Here is a 24,362-nt window from a genome sequence, read left to right on the forward strand (position 1 = left end):
GTATATATATATATATATATATATATATATACTATATCATAATATATATTATATATAATACATATACTATATATATATACAATACATATAATATATTATATATAAATATATGTAATATAACATATGCACCTATACACAAACATACACAAATATACACATACAAATACATATGTAAATACACACACATGCACCCCAATTGGTCTTATAATACACACACACACACATATAATTTTATTTATTTTCCATTAAACCAAAAGGAATTAAGAAAATACTTTCAAATATAGCTCTGAAATAATCAAATAGGAAAAAAAATCAACACCCTTAAACTGAATGAGCCCCGAGTCGAATAACCAGCAGGGCTCAAAAAGGCTTGTTTTTTTCTTTTCTTTTTATATATATATTTTGCCATGAACCATTAGAGGTCAAAATTGTAGAAAAGAAGAGGACCAATCATTTCACTGCTCTCTCTATCACAATCATTTGGTTTAGGTATCTTTTGTTATACACTTTTTGTTAGTTGAATTTCAAGTAAAACTATATATGTTTTTGTGTGTGTGTGCTGTCATTTTATTTAACACTGCCATAAAGAAATATCAAGGACAATTGCAAAAATTAAAATAGGCCAGCAGCTATTTTAATGTGAATTTACAGTGTTCTTAGTTGAGTGAGGATTCTGTGTGTGTTTGTGTGTGTGTGTGTGTGTGTGTGCTGTCATTTTATTTAACACTGCCATAAAGAAATATCAAGGACAATTGCAAAAATTAAAATAGGCCAGCAGCTATTTTAATGTGAATTTACAGTGTTTCTTAGTTGAGTGAGGATTCTGTGTGTGTTTGTGTGTGAGGGTATAGATGTATGTGTGGGGGGGAGAGGTTTCAATTTTAATGGAGCAAAAAATAACATCTTAAATAATATAAAGAGAAACAAAAAAAAAAAAAAAAAACTGAAGGAAAACCAAAAATATTAGAATTTTTTTCGCTTTTTTTCTTTTTTACAATGGAAGGGGAGAGGAGAAAAGAGGAGGGGGGGATTTAGAAAATGTAAAAGTGAGAATTGAAACAGAACTCCAGTTTCTCGGAAATATAGATGACAGTCACGGTGGGGGCGGGGTAGGAAAGGGGGGGAGTAAAAATAAAAAAAAAATAAAAAATGAAACCTTGTCAACAAATCAGCCAAAAATACTATAAATTATTTTGTCCCACTTCAATCTCTAGACTTTCACAATAAAGCCCTGTCTCACCTCTCCCTAGCAACTGCCTTGGACGCAGGTGAGTGTATTTCATGTCTGTAAGGGACATCACTTCACACAGACACACACAAACGCACACACACACACACCCACACATGCTGAACATGCAAATGAAATAATGATTCCAGAATGAAGGGAGAGTTTTAAGATTGCGACAAGAATATAGAACAAAAGAAACAGATCTTGACATTATTATTATTAATTTTTTTTTTTTTTCCTTTTTTGTTTTTTTTTTTTGTTTTTTTGTTTTGCATTAGACTTTTTTCTTATCTAGATTCTCTAGTACAGTTTGAAATGATTCTAGCTGCTTCTGCAAAGACAAACAAAAACCACGAGATGCTGGCAGAAGAGGGAACTCTGGAGTTGCACACCGTTCCCTGTTGGACAATACAGAGAGAGCAGCAGAGTTGGAAATCTCAGTTGAAATATCAGCGTTTGGAAGGTGCAATAATAGAGGCTGGGAGGAGGCAGGTTGGCAGTTTGGGACTGTAGCATTCGTCTGTAGCTGTGTTGAATTGTTGCATAAACCATCGTTAGCTGCTGATTCTGCGGCTGATACTTTGTCAGAGAGTTCGAGCCATTTTGTTAATCGTTTAATCATTCTGAAAAACAGTTGAAATAATAAGACATTAAATACACCAAAAAAAATAGAAAATAGATTGCAGAAATATTTTTACGTAATTTTCGTGTGAAAAACAAAATATTTTAAAAGAGTTTAGCAGTAGTTGTCTGTTTTAGCTATTTAACCCTTTTGTAATCATATTTCTGTGAAGTGCCTTATGTTTTACTTTGAATTTGAAGGATTACAAAAAATACTAAGGTTTTTCCTTATTAACCCTTTCATTATTAACCCGGCTGAAACCGGCTCTGGTTCTGAATACAAATGTCTTGTTTTCATAAGTTTTGAATTAAAATCTCCCACCAAACCTTAGTCACAATTTATGTTCCTAACACTAGCTGATTGATAACTAAGTTATTTTACTAAATTCTTTGTTATATTTAAAGTAATTGAAAGAAACACAGAGCATCTCAAAATAAATACAGTAACGAAAGGGTTAATTTTGTATTTGGGATGTCACTTATAAAGGTTTTTCCATAAAATAATGGAAAGTTTTAATTCAAATATAACCATTTATTTAAATCAAATAATGTAAAGTCTTAATTTAAATCAGACAATTGGGTATTGAAACCAGAGGAAAAATTTCAGGTGGACACAAGCCTGGCCAAGGTTTTTGAGGAAGACTAGCAGTTGTCCATACATGTAAGTTGTGGCGCCACACCACCAATGTTTGTCCAAGGAAAAGGCTGCTGACTTGAGATGACACAGCTAAGCACCAATGTTGATTCAGGTGTCGCTGTCCTGGAACAGAGGCAACAGGGCATCTAACCTTACACCACCCAGCATTGGTAGCTTTTTTTTTATTGATGTTGTAAGAAATATGAAATTGACTTGGACAAGATTTGAAACCAGAATCCAGAGTTTGGAAACCTTGAAGCATTTAATCACTAATGACACTAATGACTGCCAATAGGGTTTAATTAAATCAAATACAGTAGTATATTGGATCATATGTTTTTTGCAGACTAGGCATGGCTGTGTAGCTGCGAAGCTTCTTTTGCAACCATGTGGTCTCAGGTTCAGTCCCACTGCAGAGCGTCTTCAGGAAGTGTCTTCTACAGCCCTGAGCTGACCAAAGCCTTGAGAATGGATTTAGTAGACAGAAATTGAAAGAAACCTTTCACACTCCCCTCACACACTTATACATATGCATGTGCATACCTTAGTCATGACAGCACGTGATGGTTGCAAACAAACACCCTCAACATACAATGTTGTTCATTTTCAGTCTTCCACGAAAAAACATGTCTGGCAATGGTGAAAATATCAACTTGCTTGGAAACATTTGAGATTTGGCAACATGTAGGACATCCAGCCATAGAGTGTAGTGGGTGCTTTTTACGTGCCACCAGCACGGGGCCAGTCGGGTGGTACTGGCAACGACCTCGCTCGAACCTTTTACACATGCCACTGGCACAGCTGCCAGTAAGGTGATTAAATCAATTCTAATACCTTACTGATACCACACAGAACAAAAAAAAATATTAGCCCCAAACTGCATATCATTGAGCATTTGATCCATTTTACAAAGGAGTAGCTTACCTTGGACCATTAATCCGCAAATGATCACGAACTTCATGGATAAACAAATTTGGTGGGTTGTTAACCATATTGCTCATTGACTGAAGATGAAAATAAAATAGATTACAAATTAATAAAGACATTAAAAATATTTTTTAAAATTTAACTTTGGAATTCAAAGTTCTGCAAAATTAATCTTACTATAGAGTTTAAGGGCCCAAGCCTTACTATAGTTATTGTGTTCATCTTATATATCATCATTTAATGTCCGCTTTCCATGCTAGCATGGGTTGGACGATTTTGACTGAGGGCTGGCGAACCAGATGGTTCAATCTTCACCAGGCTCCAATCTTGATTTGGCAGAGTTTCTACAGCTGGATGCCTTTCCTAATGCCAACCACTCCGAGAGTGTAGTGGGTGCTTTTACATGCCACCGGTACGGGGGCCAGTCAAGCGGTACTGGCAACGACCTCGCTCAAATCTTTTTGGTAACGATCTCGGTCACTACTGATTTCTACAGCTGGATGCCCTTCCTAATGCCAACCATTTTGCAGTATGTACTAGGTGCTTTTAATGTGTCTCCAGCACAAGTACCAGTATTTAGCAACAGGGAAGACAATTATACATTGCATATGTCTTAAGAGTTGTTTCAAGAATATATAGAAGGTTTTTGTAATCATCATTAACAAAATGAAATAATTTTGTAGCATCAAACATACATATCTTACTTGTGAATTTCCAGCACCACGAACAGAAACCAACCGTGCTTGGCAATCACAAACACCTTTTGTGAAGATTGTCAATACTGAGTTTCCAGTAGCAGATTCCATAAACGTGAAGACAGATACCAATTCAAAATCCGAACCGATTTGTAGTAATCTACATTATCAGCTGCTCACTCTGCCATTTACATTACCCTATGAAGAGGGCGATGGTGTTACATCATAAGGCGGGGAGCTGGCAGAATCGTTAGCACGCCGGGCGAAATGCTTAGCGGTATTTCGTTTGCGTTACATTGTGAGTTCAAATTCCGAGGTCGACTTTGCCTTTCATCCTTTCGGGGTCGATAAATTAAGTACCAGTTACGCACTGGGGTCGATGTAATCGACTTAATACCTATGTCTGTCCCCTCTATGTTTAGCCCCTTGTGGGTAGTAAAGAAATAGGTGTTACACCACGAGTTCATCGCCATCAATAACAGAGTGAACAAACAAACCAACCAAGGTGCCTTTTCAGCACGAGCTCTTTGAGGAAATCAATCTGACAAATGATGATGGTTTTTGAAGTTTGACACAATATAAAGCATGAAGACAGAGGGTTCTGCAGAGGCAAACATGGTCAAATGCATCCAACTTGTGAATGCACAAGTCTGCCGCTCTCATTGGCCATGCAGCAGGATGATATAAAAGAGCGCTAAGTAGATGTAAGTTTTTGTGGCTATAAGAGTCTCCAACCAGAGACAAGCTTATCCTAAAGACAACAGAATGCAGTATGCACCATCATCATCATCATCATTTAACATCCGCTTTCCATGCTAGCATGGGTTGGACGATTTGACTGAGGGGTTGGCGAACCAGATGGCTGTACCAGGCTCCAATCTTGATTTAGCAGAGTTTCTACAGCTGGATGCCCTTCCTAACGCCAATCACTCAGAGAGTGTAGTGGGTGCTTTTGACGTGCCACCGGCACGGGGGCCAGTCAGGCAGTTCTGGCAACCACCTCGCTCGAATCTTTTTACACATGCCACCAGCACAGGTACCAGTAGGCGATGTTGGTATTGATCACCAAGCTGATATAAACATCTATCTCATCTTTGCCCTGGCCTGTGGCTATGAAAATGGTACGAAGGTACTTAAATTTTCAAATACAATGGCAAACTTTTCAAATGGCAAGATGAGATGCAATGATTATAAGCTTTGATTTGACTGCACTGGTTTTTCATGCCAACATGCACTGCATACAAACTGAGGTATTCAACAGCAGGCTGGAAATCCATATAAATATTGCCATTATTGCAAGACTGGCAGCATAATTGAAATCCTTTGAGTGAAATTTTTGGTCTCAATGAGACATATGAAACATCTGTCATAGCACATTCCACACTCCTGTTGATGACAAAGTTGAAAAGCACTGCTAGAGAGCTCAGTTAATCCTGAAGAAGAACAGCAAACCTTTACTCATGTAGAGCTGTAGTTTGCTCTAATTAGATTCAGTAGCTACACAGGTAATAACCCATTTGCTATCATAATATCCAGAGGATAGGCGCAGGAGTGGCTGTGTGGTAAGTAGCTTGTTTACCAACCACATGGTTCCGGGTTCAGTCCCACTGCGTGGCATCTTGGGCAAGTGTCTTCAACTATAGCCTCGGGCCAACCAAAGCCTTGTGAGTGGATTTGGTAGACGGAAACTGAAAGAAGCCCGTCGTATATATGTATGTATATATATATGTTTGTGTGTCTGTGTTTTTTCCCCCCTAGCATTGCTTGACAACTGATGCTGGTGTGTTTACATCCCCGTCACTTAGTGGTTCAGCAAAAGAGACCGATAGAATAAGTACTGGGCTTATAAAGAATAAGTCTTGGGGTTGATTTGCTCGACTAAAGGCGGTGCTCCAGCATGGCCGCAGTCAAATGACTGAAACAAGTAAAAGAGTAAGAGTAGTGGTCAGAGTGTTGCACTCACAAACGCAAGTGGTTCATTGTGGTTTTTTGAACACAACACTTCATTTCATGTTGGTCCAGTTCACTCAGCTGCAAAAGAGTTCCAGCAATAATTGGGGAGTTAAGTGGTGTCCTCCTCAGTGGGGAATGTTGTAAGCTCAGTCACATATATACCATAGAAAATAGGTTAAGCTCTAACCTTATGCATTATAGAGCTCAGGTATGAGCCTATAGTTTGATCACGAGGCAGAAACTGTACCTATAGCCTTTGCAAATTTCCCCAGAGACCAGAGCGGTCAATGTGATCGATGATTTTGAACAACTTATAAGTCAACTGCAGGGAAAACATGGCCAGGCATTCTGGGAAGAGAAAGTTGTGCACTGTGGTTAGTAAATGGGGGGGAATGTTGTAAGTCAAACTTTATGATGTTAATCACCAAAAGAAGCCTGTGTTTAAATGAGACTCACTTGCACAACTTTCACTATAGCCATTTCATTATACATCCGACTGTTCTCTACTCCCTGCTGAGTCCCACGCTGTTTCTCATAACCAGCTTCATTGTAGTAAGGTTCAGACACTAAAATTAAACCTACAAGTACAAAAGAAATAAAATTAAATTTGAAAAAAGGAAATCAGGAAAATAATTTGCATGGCAATTACAGCTGCTTCAAGAAGAAAGTTTTATGAGAATCAATCATCATATCACTGATGCTTATTTTTTCTTGTTAGTTACTATAGTGACAACACTACCAATCTATCTTTCACACATTCCCATTCACTCTCTCTCTCTCTCTCTCTCTCTCTCTGTATTTATCCCTCAACAACTTCTTTTCCCCTTCCCCTTCATCACAATGTATAATTTGATCCCTACTCTTCTTTCCCTCCCTCTTATAGATGTTGTGACAGACAGAGATCCACTTCTCTTTTAAAATATAAGATAAGGACTCAGCTTTTTTCCTTTCCTCTATAGTAAGAAAGTGTTTATCATCATCATCATCGTTTAACATCCGCTTTCCATGCTAACATGGGTTGGACAGTTTGACTGTGGGCTGGCAAACCAGATGGCTGCACCAGGTCTAGTCTTGATCTGGCAGAGTTTCTACAGCTGGATGCCCTTCCTAATGCTAACCACTCCAAGAGTGTAGTGGGTGCTTTTATGTGCTACCAGCACGGGGGCCAGTCAGGCGGTACTGGCAACAACCTCACTCGATTTTTTAAAATCTTTTTTTACACATGCCAACGGCACAGGTGCCAGTAAGGCGACGCTGGAAATGATCCCGCTCGAATGGTGCCTCCTACATGCCACCGGAACGGAAGCCAGTTAGCCGCTCTGGCAACGATCACACTCAGATGGTGCTCTTAGCACCCTACTAGCACAGGGCACAAGTGTCAGTAAGGCGAAGCTGGTAACGATCACACTCGAATGGTGCCCTTTTTATGTGCCACCGGCACGGAAGCCAGTTAGCCGCTCTGTCAGCGATCACGATTTGAAACTATCATTTTTTTTTTTCACCATCATCATCATTTAACCTCTGCCTTCCATGCTGGTATAGATTGGACAGTTTTGACAGAAACTGATGACTCCAAGAACTGCATCAAGCACCAATGTTTTCTATAACTGGATGCCCTTCCAAATGCCAACATTAAATATATTTACATTATTTTCATCTTTATTTCAGTTCAGTTACAACAGCATAGTAACAAACATGGAAGTTTTATTTTCATTATTATTACTATTCTTTTTTTTTTTGTTTGATTGCTAAGTCCTTATTTATTCAACAGCCTTTTTCTCTACAAAGATTTAGACAAGTAGGAACTATCACACAGGAATTAACAACCAAAACTAAGATTCAAAATCAAATACATACCTTGTATTGAAACAAGTACTTGAAGTAAATTAGACTCCTGAGTCCATACTTCATTACCCTGTAAACAGCAAGAAGCAATCATGTATATCTTTATATATAAAAGAAAGGTTGTGTGTCTGTCTACTCCGATTTAGGTTCCTAACTACTCCCACATTTTGCGGTGCAGTTTAACTAAAACCGGGTATCTTATAGTCGTGATTCATATCAAGCCCTTCTGGGTATTAGCGCACGTCTACGATGAGTCTACGATTTTAAAAATAATTTACCATAATTTTTTTCCATTTTAATACATATTTTTTTAAATATAAGGGAAGTAACTCTCTAAAAATGTCTACGATGAGTCAACGATTTTTAAAAAAATTTACCATAATTTTTTTTCCATTTTTAATGCATTTTTTGCTATTCTTTGGCTATAACTCTCTAAAAATGCTTTATAGTTATTTCCCTTACAAACCCGAGCAACGCAGGGCGATACTGCTAGTAGTTTGCTGTCCAAAACATATATATATCAATTACTACTAATAGTTTGCTGTCCAAAACATATATATATATCAATTACAATTGTACGAAAAAATTTTAAAATATATAAAATGGTATTTCTACAGTAACACTTCTAATTCAGATACAAGACTGGTAATTTTGAAGGGCCAGGGTTAGTTGATATCATGGTCTTCAATATCAGACTGGTACTTTAGTTTATTGACTGAGACTTCAAGAATTGATATTTTCAGGTTTCACTTTAACTTTGATATTACTAAGATTCTTCTGAGGCCTATTATAAGTAAGTAAATACAAGAACAGTTCTGCAAAGATTGTCTATTTTCTTTAGGTACAGGTATGGCCTTGTAGTTAATTAGTTCTGCAACCACCTGGTTTTGAATTCAATCCAATAATGTGGTACCCTGGGCAACTGTCATCAACTTTAGCTCCACATCAATGTCTTGTGAATGAATTTGGTAGACAGAAACTGCAGAGAAACCAGCTGACAATATGTGGTATGTGCACATATGCATCACTACTTAACAGCCAGTGATGGTTTGTTTATGTCCACTGTAACCTAGCAGTTTGGCAAAAAGAACCCAACAGAATAAGTACCAAACTTAAGAGTAAGTACTAGGGTTGATTTGTTCAACTATACCCTTCAACATGATACCCCAGCATGGCCACAGTTTATTGGCTGAAGCAAGTATATGAGTAAAAAGGTAATAAATATTTAAATTAAAAATATGAGAATAACACAAAGACTACATATAGTGTTAAATTATCAATAGGCTAAACAACCTGTTGATCAGAGGCTACAAATGACCAATGTTTCTGAAAAGAAACAATATTTTAATAATTTCAATGTCTCCAAGCAGAACCAAATGATACATATTAGCCCTTTTGTTACCATTATTTCTGTTGAGATGCTCTGTGTTTCTTTCAATTAATTTTAAATATAACAAAGAATTTAGTAAAATAATTCAGCTAATGTTTGGAACATAAATTGTGACTAAGGTTTGGTGGAAAATTTTAAATCAGAACTTTTGAAAACAAGACAGTTGTACTACAGAGCCAGAGGCAGTTTCAGGTGGGTTGGTATCAAAAGGGTTTAAGGAGATTTTATTGGAAATCTCATGATCCAGTGCCATTAGAAATAACAGTATGCACATTCAGTCTCTGTGGCACCACCAGCAAGTTTCTTATAATATAGCCCCAGTTCCATCAAAACCTTGGGAATGGATTTGGTAAAGGGAAACTAAAAGAAGCTCATTGTATATGTTTATGTGTCTATCATCATCATCATCATTTAACATTTGATATTCATGCTAGTATGGGTTGGAGGGTGTGACCAGAGCTGGTAAGCTAGGCGTTTGCACCAGACTCCAGTCTGATTTGGTATGGTTTCTATGGCTGGATGCCCTCCTAGCGTATATACACATATTTGTGAGTATGTGTATGTTTGTGTTACTTTGTCGTGACATCACATGGTGGTTGTAAATGAGTGTCACAGTCATACAAGCATTATTCATTTCTAACATTCTACACATATGGCTATGGGGAAATATCACCATGCTTGGAAACATGTGAGGATTGGTGACAGAAAGGGCATCCAGTTGTTGAAAATTTGCCTCAGTAAACACCATCTAACCCATGCAAGCATAGAAAAGTAGAAGTTAAAAAAAATGATGATGATGAAATTAAGTGAAATGTATTTGAAAATATATTTTGGAATGGTCAATTTGCCAATAAAATACTTTTATTACATTATTTTTCCTTGAAATTATTTTTAAAATGATGAAAGGAACTTTCAATGAAAAAGATTTCACCATGAACTCACAAGTGAATGTTCCTGAGAAAACATTCAATCTTAGAGAAATTTCCTACGTTTTTGGTTCAGTCAAGAGATGAAATTGTTGAGAGTAAAATGCATTTAAGTAACTTACCTTGCCAGACCAAGTACCCAATAAGCTTACACAGACTTTACCATCTTCATAAAGATTAGGGTTGAGTCGATCAGCACAGTAGGACAAATAATGGAACCTGGGTGGTGATGCAGGGTAATCATTTGGCAACTGGACATCGAAAATAAATAGACCATCTTCATAGGGCGTATTTGAAGGCCCAACTATCATCACTGAGAATAAGTCCTGAGAATAAAGAATAAAAAAAAATATATTCAAACTCAGGATAAGAATTACAGACTTGTATTCAAACTAGCAGAATTGTTATAGTGTCAGATGAAATGTTTCACTGTGATAGTTTTGATTCTTTGCAGTCTTAAGTTCAAATTCCACCAAGGTCAACTTTGCCTTTCATCCTTTCAAGATCAATATAAAAATAACAATCTACGATTATAGATTAGTGGAATTGTAAGGATACTGGATCAGATGCCTTGTGGTGTTTGTTCCAGTTCTTTGTGTTGAGTTAAAATCCCACAACTTTCTTCACTGGTAGACTTAATGAGTGACCTGATTTAACACCATGACCTGGCATCTTGGCTACTTTTATCAAAATCCAAGCTACTCCAGACTGATGATGAGCAACGACTCTGAAACTAATCTCTGGATGCTGGCTTTGCTGGGTAGAGGTGCTTGTCTCCACTTTGAAAACATAAGGACACAGGAAATATGTCAAGTCCAACAGGAAACGGTGTTTCCTTGGGCTAAATATAACAGTAACATTCTTCCCTTTCATGGGACTGTCACATAAAGTTAACAACATATCAAAATCCACTCTGTTGAATGTATTTGCGGCAGGTTTTCAATTTTGAAGACATCTCCCCCAACTCCTTCCCCCCTCCTGTCAATTGCAAAAACCCTGTAACAGGTCATAGGTACTAAAAGTGCAACAAATCAGAATCTAATTAAACAATATTACAGAAAAGAAATTTTAACAATGATATTCTTTTCTTTGAGTCAATCTACTTTGAACTAAGCAGGTACAAATCCACTGTTTGAACTTGGGGGATTAAGTCGACTGAAACGATTACAAAAAACGACTCAAGGGAAATAACCACAACACAGCTGATTAAGAGTTTACGGCTTACATTACGGCATGTATATTGCTCTTAAGAATATATTATAAGTATTATTATTACAATAATATTCCTTTTAGGAGTCGATAAATTAAGTACCAGAGGAACACTGGGGTAGATGTAATAGACCAGTCCTCTCCCAACAAATTTCAGGCATCGTGTCTTTAATACAAAGGATTATTACAATAATATATGGTATTGCTATTATTACAATAGAAAGAGATGAAACTAACAAGAAACCTGGAGAATATCTTTTTTCCAAAGATTAAACAAAGATCTAAAGAACTCACAAAAATGGTTATACATTTATATGTAAATAAGAAAAGTAGTGGAGAAAAAAAAAATGAAAGTACAAAAATCGATACATACCATTCTCTCTTCAAATTCTTTAACAAAAATACCATCAGGAAGACTAGTTTTTAATAACTTTGACTAAAAAGACAAAGAAAATAAAAATAAAATTTCCAAAGAAAAGGATGAATTATGTTCATGTGGGTAGTCAGGCAATACATATTCAGTTTTATAGTTATGTGCAATAAATTAAAAATATTGAATAAAATACATGCATATATTTATCATTTAATAAGAAATAATGTGTGTGTGTGTATATGTATGTATATATATATATATATATATATATATACATATATATAGTGTGTGTGTGTGTGTGTAGAGGGATTGGACAAAATAATGGAAACATCTAGCATCATACTTTTGAAATGTCTATAAAACCTTCAAATGGTTGTTTATTTTTATGTTTTTTAATTTATTATTAGTGTTGCTTAATATGTTCTGCTAAAATTGCTGTTTCTCTTCAGATATCAGAAAAAGGTATATCAAGGAGATAAAAAAAAACACAGAAAGGAGCAGACATAGTGCCAAGTATATTAGTAGGGTGTCAGCCAATACTAAAAGGCACAGGAAAAACTTAATTCTTCTAGTCTACCACATGAATACAATGACTCAATCTAAATAATCTACCAAGTACAGTCCACAACGCAATACACCCCCCCCCCCCAGTAGTTTCATTTATTTAAAAAAATAAAAAATGGAACTGTCAAATATGTATAGTGCTGCTGCATATAGCTATATGAATGAGCATTATATAATTCAATACATGTCTGTGAGTTAAATTTAGCACACTGTACAAAGCTATTTGCATATAATGGCAATGTTTTCTCATACGGATAATTATTATTTTTATACACTTCTATTGATTTCTAAATAGAAGACTTAAATATGTATTGTGCTGTTGTTGTTCAGCCCAGGGCTAATCCTGATAGAGCAGAGACTTCTGATCAGAAAATCCCTGTTATAAAGGGAAAAAAATTTGACAAGACAGTCAGTCACCGGCTGACACTCGCTGACGATACATCGAAGAGGCCAGGGAACAGAAGAAGGAAGACATGCACCCAACACCAGAGCTGAAGACACCTCCGAAAAGAGTGGGGCGCCACATCAAAACAGTAGAGGAGTAGGGGCCAAAACCGGACGTGGTTCCTCCAGATGATGTCTTGAGCTAACTGGATCCTATAAAGGGGCTGTTGTGATAGCAGACCACGAAACACGGTTGTAATTCCTCCCATTCCTACATTTTAGAATATCCTTAAGATTGCATAACCCAATGTTGCCTCCTTTTATTTAAAATGGTACAATGCAATTTGAAAGAGATTTGGCAGCTATTTTTAGCAAGTTAACCAATTCTCTGTTTACTTAGGTCTGTCATGAGTCCTAGGGCTTAATCCAGGTTGCATGACGTATAAGTGACTGAGATTACTACACTCAACACTTAGTGAGCACCAGTTCACTAAGCAGACTTACCTCTATCAAGCACAATATGTGTTTCATATTCACCTTATCCACACTTAATGGTAGAATGACTAGGAACTTTAAATTTCTAAATATCTCAGAGAGACATGAGCGATGGTGGAGTGATAGAGCGGTTGTATACTGTCAACTTAACGTGACAGTCCCGTAAAGGGAATCACACCACCGCTATTTAGCCCTAGGAAGCATCGACGCTTCCTGTCGGCTTTGACACATTTCCTGTGTCCTTATATTTACGAAGGGGAGACAAGCACCCCCAACAGCAAGGCCTGCATCTAGAGACATGCACGTTTTTGAGTCTTTGTTCATCATCAGTCTGGAGTAGCATGGCCTGCTAGCGGAAGATACCTGTCTAGACTAATGTGTTAAGATTCTTTGTAATATGTAACTACGTCATTAATACCAATACCAAATTACTAACTCCTTGACCATTTGAACCAACCATATCCGGCATAAATATTGTTTTATATTCGAACTGGGCAGATCTGACGTATCACGTTTCCTTTACAATGACATTCAAAACACATACAAGAACATCATTGAAATCTTGAAATTACAAGGTGATGCATGATTAATTCAAAACAATGTGAATAAAAAAGCATTGTGTTTGACAGAGTAATGTGAATGCTAAAGGGTTAATAAAATGTACATCAGAATTAACACCAACTCAGAATTTACAATTATTATTTTGAAATTTGATTTTGTTTTATGACAATAAGATAATTAAAAACTCAAAATTCTAGAGACTTCAACCTTGAGTTCTTCAGAAACTCCTATCAATAAGAATTACAGCTCCCAGATCTTTTCAGTTTGAACGGCAATTTTTTCTAGCGGTGTCATATGAAATTGTCACCCATAATTATGACCCTAGTATCGATCTATTGCATTTCAATCTGTTTTAGGGTTAGGGTTAGTTAGGGTTGGGGGGAGGGGGGGTATCTTTTTTTCTTCAGAAATGTAAATAAACCCAATCTGTTTCTTAAACGAGGGACATATTCATACAGCACAGAATGTTTTCACCTCAACAGATGTCATTGATTGGTAGAAATTGAAGAAAAAAAAAAAACAACAAATATCTTACAAACTATAGAATTTTCTCAATAAAGCCAAGAGAAAAAGATGTTTTATAAACGCATTCTACCAGTATACGAAGTCTAAAAGTGTTTAGTTATATGGAAATTATTTTAAAAAACTGCCGTTCAAACTGAAAAGATCCCAGCTCGCAACATAGACAAATCACAAACTAACCTCTCGCTTAAGAGACATGAAGAAAGATCTTTGGCTGCTGAGGTGAGTATGATTACAGAAATGATGACAACTTGGAGACCCCTCAACGATTTGGAAGCCTGAAAGAAGTAAAAGTAAAATAAAGTTAGTAAAAAAAAAGTCGTCTTTATCATTATCAATGCTTTAACAAAACTTTTCCACGCCTGCATGGGTCAAATACAACATAGCTGAAGCAGGGTTCCCTACAGTTGAAAATGCTCTTCTTGTTACCAATCCTTACCTGTTTGTTTCCATGTATCTCTTTTACTCTTACTTGTTTCAGTCATTTGACTGTGGCCATGCTGGAGCACTGCCTTTAGTCAAGCAAATCGACCCCAGGACTTACTCTTTGTAAGCCTAGTACTTATTCTATCGGTATCTCACAATAGCTATTGTATGAAAAAAAAGAAGCACATAACTATTTGAAAGAGTGACAAAATGGGTTCTGCTCCATATGCAATATATGTACATTGTTTTTTCAATTGCATGAACTAAAAATCGGAGAGGGACAGGATAAACTACCTGCATCAACTTGCTATAAAAGCAGGTAGTAATTATACCTTGTCCTTATTCTTAGTGCAAGTTTTGAAGAGTGCAGTTCGATTTTAACAGTTTTTCAAAGCTATAATGGAAGTGACAAAGGAGCATATTTGGCATATTTTGCTTTATGAGTTCAATAAAGGCTACAACACAAAAGATAGTGCAAGGAATATCAATACAATATATGGGGACTGGATAAGTGTAAGCCAGTGTCAACAGTGGTTCCAGAAATTCCAAGCTGGAAACTACAGCCTAGAAGACAAGCTTCATCCTGGAACACCTGTAGAGCTTGACGAGGATGTCCTACAAACCCTTGTGGAACAAAATTCCATCATAACTGTTGAGGAACTAACAGAGAAGCTTGGATTTGATCATTCAATCAGTCATTCTAGTCAGGGCTAGAAGAAAAACGACCATTTTTGGTTTCAAGATGAAAGGTGTTCTTCCATCAGGATAATACTTGGCCATATACAGGTAGGATGACATTCCAAAGGCTGGAGCAGTTTGAATGGGAAATGATGTCCAACCCACCATATCCGCTGGACATTGCCCCTTCTGATTATCAGTTATTCTGCAGTTTTCAAAATCATTTAGACAAAACAAAAATGAATTCTGTAGAAGAGGTCAGAACAATACTGGAGGAGTATTTTTCATCATGGACAAGTGAATTTTGGAAGAGGGACCTTGTAAGTCTACCAAATAGATGGAAGAGCATTGTAGAAAATGAAGATGAGTATATTTTTGATTAAAAAAGAAATTCGTTTATCTTAAATTTGAAAAATCAAAGTATAAAAAAAACTGCATTATTTACAGGATGACCCAATATTATATATATATATATATATATATATATATATATATATATATATACACACACACATACATACACAGTTGGTACAGAAACAAATGCTCCAAGAAAGGGAAAAAAACCTATCCCATTGTTATGAACAATGAAAAATGGATACATACAATACAAGTAACTTTTGAACAATTTCTTTTTCTTACATTACAGCTGCTCCTCACCACCTGCCCTTTATGTACTGCCATTATTTATCACCTCCTCTTAGACCCACTCCTACTTTTCTTTATCTTCCCACCTAAAGTGGATTCACCTTTGACCACCCAAATCTTTCATTCACAGCATGCTCCTCTAATCATTTGTCACTCTTTTACATTCTTGCAAACCTACCAACCCAGCCATCCTCAATCCTCTGTCCTTATTCTCTCACATTTGCCTGTCCCCATTCTTTCTCATATCCACTTCTTGTATTTTGAGGTTATGCCCTGATACCACATCAAACAATCCTTTCTCTTTTTCTATTCAGAGTCATGAAGTATCTTCTGTAAAGGAGACACATGGCTATCCCAATGAGGATAGCCATGTACCCTCTACTAAGCACCCGTTTGCATCCCACTCTCATATCTGAGCCTTTGAACACCTGGCACAAATCTACTTCCATCAAGTCTATACCTACCACTCAACTGAGTGATCTTGTGAGCTACTTGGTGACAATCATTAGTGCTGGTGTCACAAAAAAGAAGGACCCAGAACACTGTAAAAAGGTTGGCATTAAGTGCATCTCACTGACGAAATCATCCAAAAGCAAATATTTAAGCATAATGCAGTTCTCTGGCTCATCCAACCCAGTCAAACCCTCCAGTTCATGTTAACCCTTTGAAAATGGAGCCTCATTTGGAATTTCAGTGCCAAGAAGACAAAGCCCTTTTCACAAGGGCATGCACTTATTTTCAAAATAAAATATATATATATATCAAAAATTACGACCAACAGACGACGACCAAGAATCACTACTGTTGCTTCCATTGGAACACAAGGTAAAATCTATAATGAACTTCTCCACTACACTCGACAAAACAGTAAGGAACGACTATGGATTTTTTCTATTATACTCTTTATAATATATTTGATAAGGTTCGCCTTTTTAAGAACATGGATTCTATTGAATGTATGTAACAATTATGAACTGTTTATTATAAATTTTTTTGATAAGGTTCGTTATTTCAAGAACCGAAACATGTAAAATTAAAATTTATCTAATATAGTGGCATTTTCAAACTTCTTTTTTACAAATATAATTAATTTAATAAAATCAATAAATTTCACCTAGTAGTATTTCGGTATGGAAAAGGACCATATTCGGTAAAAATTTATATAATTATAATAAGGGGTTTTTTTCGCAACAAGTTGCTTAAAAAAACTAAGTAATTACTTTACATATATAAAACTAAATGTATTCTTGTAGGAAATTGAACGAACTAATACAATGTTCTTCATCATTCAACTTTTAGGCTGATAGATCGGCCCTGTCATCATCTCCTAAGGGTTAACTGATGAGGAAAGAAAAAGAGAAACAAAGAAAACGAGAAAACATGCAAGTGAACTAAGTGGACTAACCATTTTCATTGCAGACTGCAGGGTCATGTTCAACAACGGTGGTGTCAAGGGAATTTAGGGTCTCTTTAACAAGGTTTGCAGCAGTGATGTCGATTTCATTTCCCTCTGGAGATTTCTCAGATGTAGCAGAACTAACATTTTTACAAGTATCATTAGAATCTGAAACATTTTTTATATCTGCCTCTGAGCTTGTTTGAATGGATTTGTTTTTATTGGGCCAACTGGATAGAGAAAACCAATCAAGACCAGGTGGAGCCTCGACATCATCGACAAAATCACTCTCAGTTTGAATACCTTTATCTTTATGCATATCATCACAGAAAGGACTGTTCTTTGTGGCTTCCAGTATTCGTTTCCGCCATTTCTTGTTCACTTCCTTCAGCGTCCGACCAATTCTGTCCTGCAGCAGTTTTACAAGACGTAAACACGAGTCCTTTGTATTTTCATTCCACTTTGTACAATCGGGATTGAAATTTTTAAAGTCCTGAGTTGAAAAGATCAACTCGTCAAAGTCCAATTGTATGTTCGGATCTGGAGAACTCCCTGCTTCTGTCTTTTTATTTGTTGGAGATTTCCGAGTAACCGGATTATCTAAAACACCAGAACTACAGGCCGAGCTTTCACTTGTGGCAGATGCCCCTGAGTCTTTGGAACTATCCTCTTTGGTTGTCATATTAGCTTTGTCTACACTTGATTCCTTACCAGCAACATTTGAGATGTATTGTTTTGTTGCCATCAATAAATTTGATGGCCGTTTGTTAGGAGAAGTTGTAAGTGGTATACAGCTGTCAGAGTGACTGTTACATGCTGTGTTAGTGTTCAGCCGTTTGTGTATCTCCTCAGAGATTTGTAAAACCAAATCATTGATATCGGGATCGACGAAATGATACATTTTTAACAACATATCGAGACTTTGGCAGTTGTAGAACATTTTGAGAACATTGTAAGGGTAGCCTGGATCATTGTTCTTGATCAAAGTCAAAAGGCGAGACAAAGCTCTGTTACCACGCTGAATTAAATTATCCAAATGCTCCTTCCGTTCGTCATATGTTCCACACCGTGAACTAGAAGAAATTAAACAGAAGATATTTAAGAAACCTCAGAAAATACAACAAATAATTATATATATATAAAAAAAAAACAATAATGTTTATTTGTCAGAATTAAATTATGAGTCAAGCAAATGAAATAATCACAACAAAACTCAGATTCTGAGCATAGAGAAATCTTTTATCAAATCATCATCATCATTTAAGGTCCATTTTCCCATGCTAGCACGGGTTGGACGGTTCGACCGGGGTCTGAGAAGCCAGGAGGCTGCACCAGGCTCCAGTCTGATCTGGCAGTGTTTCTACAGCTGGATGCCCTTCCTGATGTCAACCACTCCGTGAGTGTAGTGGGCGCTTTTTATGTGCCACCGGCACAGGTGCCAGAGGACGCTGGCAGCGGCCACAATCGGCTGGTGCTTTTTACATGCCATGCAGTTTCTTGATAAAATCAATAGTTAAAAGATAGATTACAATGTAATGATTTTCTCCCTACTCATTGATTGGTATATGAATATTGAAAATTGCATTATCAGTTATTATGATTGATATTATAATTACCTAGAGTGTGGCAGGCAGAACCAATAGTAAGTTGTAAGAGTATTTAATTCTATCTCACCATGTTCTGTGGGGGAGGGAGTTCAATATTGCTCCCCAATTCTGAATAATAACATAAGTACCTGCTGTTGATAACTGAGGTTGATTCAATCCATTATGCCACTCACTGTCCAATATATGGCTGGGATCAATGTTAAAAATCATTATTATAATCATTGTTACAACCAGTAATACTGATGCAGTCCAACAGTAAAGCTGGTAGCAAACATATTTCACAGTCCGATTCTGATACCCTGGTTGACTTGTTTCACTAACATTATCAAAGGTTTCGCTAAATAAATGAACATCACAACTTCCTACACTCAATTCCCATATTCTTTTATTCTTTTACTTGTTTCAGTCATTTGACTACGGCCATGCTGGAGTACCACCTTAAGGGGTATTAGTCAAACAAATCAACCCCAGGACTCATGCTTTATAAGCCTAGTACTTATTCTATCAGTTTCTTTTGCCAAACCGCTAAGTTACAGGGACGTAAACACACCATCAGTGGTCAAGCGATGGGGGGAGGGGGGAAACAAACACAAATACACACACGACAGACTTATTTCAGTTTCTGTCAACCATATAATAAATCTGATGGTTCTTGTTAAGAAATAATATATATTTGTATTATATATATGTATGTATGTGTGTATATATATATATGTGTGTGTGTATGTATATATGTATGTATATATACATGTATATATATACATACATATATGTGTATATGTATGTATACTTTGATAGGTTTCGGCCATGTCTAACTTAATAGCACCACCTGGTGAAGTCTTTCAAGTCAGAATTTGGGCACTATGGCCCACTCAAGTAGAGAGTTATTGTTTACAGAGACATATCCAGGTGTAGGGGGTTTATCCGGGATTTCTTGAAGGAATCTGTCCAAAGACTTCTTGAACCCTATAGGGTCTGTTTCTGTTTTAATGTGTTTTGGTGTAATGTTAAAGAGAGCGGGGCCAATTGAGGTGAAATAATTGTGCCGTATTGTTGTTATGAGATGGGAGTGCGATTTTTGTTTTGGGCGGATGGCACGGGGCCCAAGCCTTGGATGTACCTTTTATATATACATGTATATGTATATATACATATATATATATATGGATATATATGTATGTATGTATGTATGTATATGTGTATATATATATATATACACACACACACATATATATATATATATATGGATATGTATGTATGTATGTATGTATGTATATGTGTATATATATATACACACACACATATATATACACACACACACACACACACACACACATACACACACACTAATACAAAGGGACTGCTTCTCCTACACAAATACCTTTTAAGATGCTTCTAGTAAAATGGCAAAACAGAAGCAGAGCAAAACAAGGTTCCTGGTTTGTTTAGGAAAGTAGTAACTCTTTAGCAAAACTGATTTGGTTTATGATGTCCTGTTCCATGCATGGTACAAATGGATGTGTGAATAATTATGATGATGAGGAGGATACTCACCTCTGTTCTGCAGCAGGTTTTGGAGATGGAGATTTAGGCTCTAAAGTATCTGGATCTATTTCCTCTTCATTTTCTGTCACCCAACTACAATCACTGATGTTATCGTCATCTTCATCATCATCTTCAGAAGATTCATCAGAACTGATTTCACTCAGCTGACAAAACCAAATAACACAAATAAAATATACATATATATATATAAGAAAAATAGTGAAAAACAACAAACAGGATTATTCTTCATTTTTACGTTATTTTTTTGTCCATCCTAGTATGGAAAAACAAACATTATCGAGCAATTTGTTTTACAGCCAGATGTCCTTCCTGTTGCTAACCCTCACCTGTTTCTCAGATACGGAAATTCTTGTTTCACATCTTCAAAGGCACAAAACCAGAAGACGAACTGTTGTCAGGAAAATGACCATATCACCACTTGCTGTTCAGCAACTTTCAGACAAGCACAATGTAAACAAAATCATATGTACAAACACACAAAGAGCTTCTTTCTACTAAATCTAACAAAGATCTGGTTGGCCTGAGGCTACAAAAGACACTTACCCAAAATATTGTGGTGCGAGATTGAACCTGAAACCACATGGTTGGGAAATGAACTTCACCTTACAGTCATGCCTGCACCTTTACCTCAACTAAATATTTATACAAGGAAATTTGGTTAGAACCTCGAGATATTCTGAACTCAAAAGCATAATTTTACACACACACACAAAAACCTTTCACTTAAAAAGAAAATGAAAATTCAACTCCTATCGCTACTAATTATTTAATAAATAGAGTTTTAATAATAAGGCTTCAATATGAGAAAAACTAATTTTCCAAAGAGACAAGAAAACTGCTGTATTAAAATGTTTAAAGTACTTACAGCTACTGTATTCATTGTGCTCTCAGAAGACAATTTGAATCATCATCCTCATCAGTGTATGATTACCATGCTGGCATAGGTTAGACGGTTTGACTGGAACTGGTAAACTAGAGACCTGCAACAGGCTTATCTGATTTTGGCTTGGTTTCTACAGCTAGATGCCCCTCCTAATGCCAACCACACCAAGAGTGTCACCAGCATGAATCCCTTTTATGTGTCACCATCATGGGTGCCTTTTACGTGTCAACTGAACAAATGCTTTTTATGTGTCACCAGCACAGATGCTTTTTACAGGTCACCAGCAAAGGTCCCTTTAAAGTGTCACCAACACAGGTGCCTCTAACATGTCACTGGCACTGTCCACAACTACGATTTCACTTGGCCTGAAGAGTCTTCTCAAGCTCAGCAAGCCTCCAATAGTCTTGATCATTTGTCATCAGCTCCATGAGACCCAACATCTGAAGATCATGCTTCACCACTTCATCCCATGTTTTCCGTCCTCATCCATGCATATCACATGACCAAACCAGCACAGTCTTCTCTCTTGCACACCACATCTGATGCCTCTTATGCCCAATTTTTCTCTCAAGACACTTACACTCTGTCATACATGCACACTGACATTGCACATCCAGTGAAGCATACTAGCTTCATTTGTTTCAAGCTTTCCCATGTCTTCTGCAGCCATAGCCCGTTTTTCGCTGCTTTGTAGCATGCTGTGTAGCATAGCACACAGGCATCTCAAGGGCCTTTGAGTCATAGGTCTACTTGATCAAAACTAACCTGTTGCTAAACAACAATTATAAATGAAAGAACACGAAAACTAACCTCATCTCCAACAATAAAAAGCTCTTGTGGGTAGCAGCAAGAAACTTTACTACTTGGCCATTTGATTAGAACAAAGCCCTGAGGATCTAGCTGATACACCTGACCAGCAGCTTCTATATCACCATTGCTGTTCTCCTAAAAATAAAAAAAGATACAGATAAAAAAAAATTAAATAAACATGGGTCTCTATATTTCACCCTCAATGCACTAATTTTCAAGATATTCTCCTAAACATTCTGTTATAAAGTATTTCTGAAGCAGTCAAAGTAACATCTTTAATCTTATTTGTTTCAGTCATTAGACTTCAGTCATGCTGGGAGTCTGTCTTAACCCTTTCGTTACCAACCTGGCTGAAACCGGCTCTGGCTCTGAGGTACAAATGTTTTGTTTTCAAAATTTTTGAACAAAAATCTTCCACTAAACCTTAGTCACAATTTATGTTCCTAACACTAGCTGAATGATAACTAAGTTATTTTACTAAATTCTTTGTTGTATTTAAAGTAATTGAAAGAAACACAGAGCATCTCAAAATAAATACGGTAACAAAAGGGTTAATGAAGTTTAGTCAAAAAAAGTTACTCCATAACATCACCATCACTAGTGATCACTCCAAACAACATGATTTTGACAGGATGTTTGATTTTTATCACTCTCGGTACATGTTTTGGGAACATAGCAAGCCAACGGCTGTTCTGTGTGTTCACCATCTGTTCGCATTGGAGCTTCCAGCACATCATTTCCAAATTTCTGGCTGAGTGAATCGCATTATGGTGCTGTTTTTCTCACAGACGGTGCCCAACTGACCCTACTATACTGTGTAGTCGATAAAATCAAAAACAAACAATGCACATGTGTAAAATTAAAAATATAAAATGGCGACAATTTACCCATCACACCCTGTATATATATATATATATATATATATTACAAATAAATACAACAGGCTTCTTTCGGTTTCTGTCGACCAAATTCAACTCAAAAGACTTTGGTCAGTCCAAAAATATTTACCTAAGATGCCTGAACCTGGAACCATGAAGTTGGGAAGCAAACTTCTTACCACACAAACAAACCTATGACCTATTCATAATATTCACAAAACAAGATGTAATGGGTATCTTGGGGAAATTTCAAACCTGGGTTCTCATTCCTAAGGTATTTTTCGATATTATTATTATTATTATTATTATTAAGCGCCGCCCCGACTGGCCTCGTGCTGGTGGCACGTAAAAAGCACCATCCGTTCGTGGCTGCTGCCAGCCTCGCCTGGCCCCCATGCCGGTGGCATGTAAAAAGCACCATCCGACTGTGGCCATTTACCAGCCTCGTCTGGCACCTGTGCCGGTGGCACGTAAAAAGCACCCACTACACTCACGGAGTGGTTGGCGTTAGGAAGGGCATCTAGCTGTAGAAACATTGCCAGATCAGACTGGGCCTGGTGTAGCCTTCTGGCTTCCCAGACCCCAGTTGAACCGTCCAACCCATGCTAGCATGGAAAGCGGACGCTAAACGATGATGATGAATGATGAAACAAGATGAGGACAAATGTCTGTCAAATGTAAATAATGTAAATAATTCCTCATCTCTTAAATATAGAACAACATGTAATGGTGTTTAAACTTCATCACAATATGTTTTACATTCTAAATAACAAGAAACATTCTAATTTAACACCGCTCAACTAAAACTAGGTACCATTCCTGTTTGAAACAAAGAATATTTCCATTAAATAAAAGGTTAAAAAAAATGCCATAAGATTCGTACAAAAAGTAAAGTTTTTCCTTTTAAGTGTAAATAATATTTGTTTATGAAGCATCAGCAGTTGGAAACTACAACATTTCTAATTCCAGTTTTAGTCATACAATAACTAAGGAGTACAATAAGACAATTGTAATTTGCATTTGGAAGGGCATCCAGCCATAGAAACTGTACCAAAATGGACAACTGGAGCCTGGCCAGCTCCTGTCAAGCCATCCAATCCATGGCAGCATGGAAAACAGACATTAAACAATGATGATAAATAA

At 36.8% G+C, this 24,362-nt stretch overlaps 1 protein-coding gene across 1 annotated transcript in view; it reads right to left on the reverse strand.

Moving 5' to 3' along the window:
• Positions 1 to 507: 507 nt before the first annotated feature.
• LOC115216425 ((E3-independent) E2 ubiquitin-conjugating enzyme UBE2O) overlaps positions 508 to 24,362 on the reverse strand; it is a 134,821-nt gene continuing 110,966 nt past the window's right edge. Inside the window, exons 14-23 of the mRNA XM_029785753.2 lie at positions 22,342 to 22,476; positions 20,637 to 20,791; positions 17,485 to 18,548; positions 14,511 to 14,608; positions 11,805 to 11,867; positions 10,345 to 10,548; positions 7,919 to 7,976; positions 6,518 to 6,639; positions 3,411 to 3,490; positions 508 to 1,851 (exon numbers count right to left, since the gene is read on the reverse strand). Of these exons, the coding sequence (XP_029641613.1) occupies positions 1,503 to 1,851; positions 3,411 to 3,490; positions 6,518 to 6,639; positions 7,919 to 7,976; positions 10,345 to 10,548; positions 11,805 to 11,867; positions 14,511 to 14,608; positions 17,485 to 18,548; positions 20,637 to 20,791; positions 22,342 to 22,476 (2,328 nt within the window). The 3' untranslated portion in view covers positions 508 to 1,502. The remainder of the gene's footprint in view (positions 1,852 to 3,410; positions 3,491 to 6,517; positions 6,640 to 7,918; positions 7,977 to 10,344; positions 10,549 to 11,804; positions 11,868 to 14,510; positions 14,609 to 17,484; positions 18,549 to 20,636; positions 20,792 to 22,341; positions 22,477 to 24,362) is intronic.

Source organism: Octopus sinensis, linkage group LG10 (assembly GCF_006345805.1).
Source record: "Octopus sinensis linkage group LG10, ASM634580v1, whole genome shotgun sequence".
Lineage (NCBI taxonomy): Eukaryota > Metazoa > Mollusca > Cephalopoda > Octopoda > Octopodidae > Octopus > Octopus sinensis.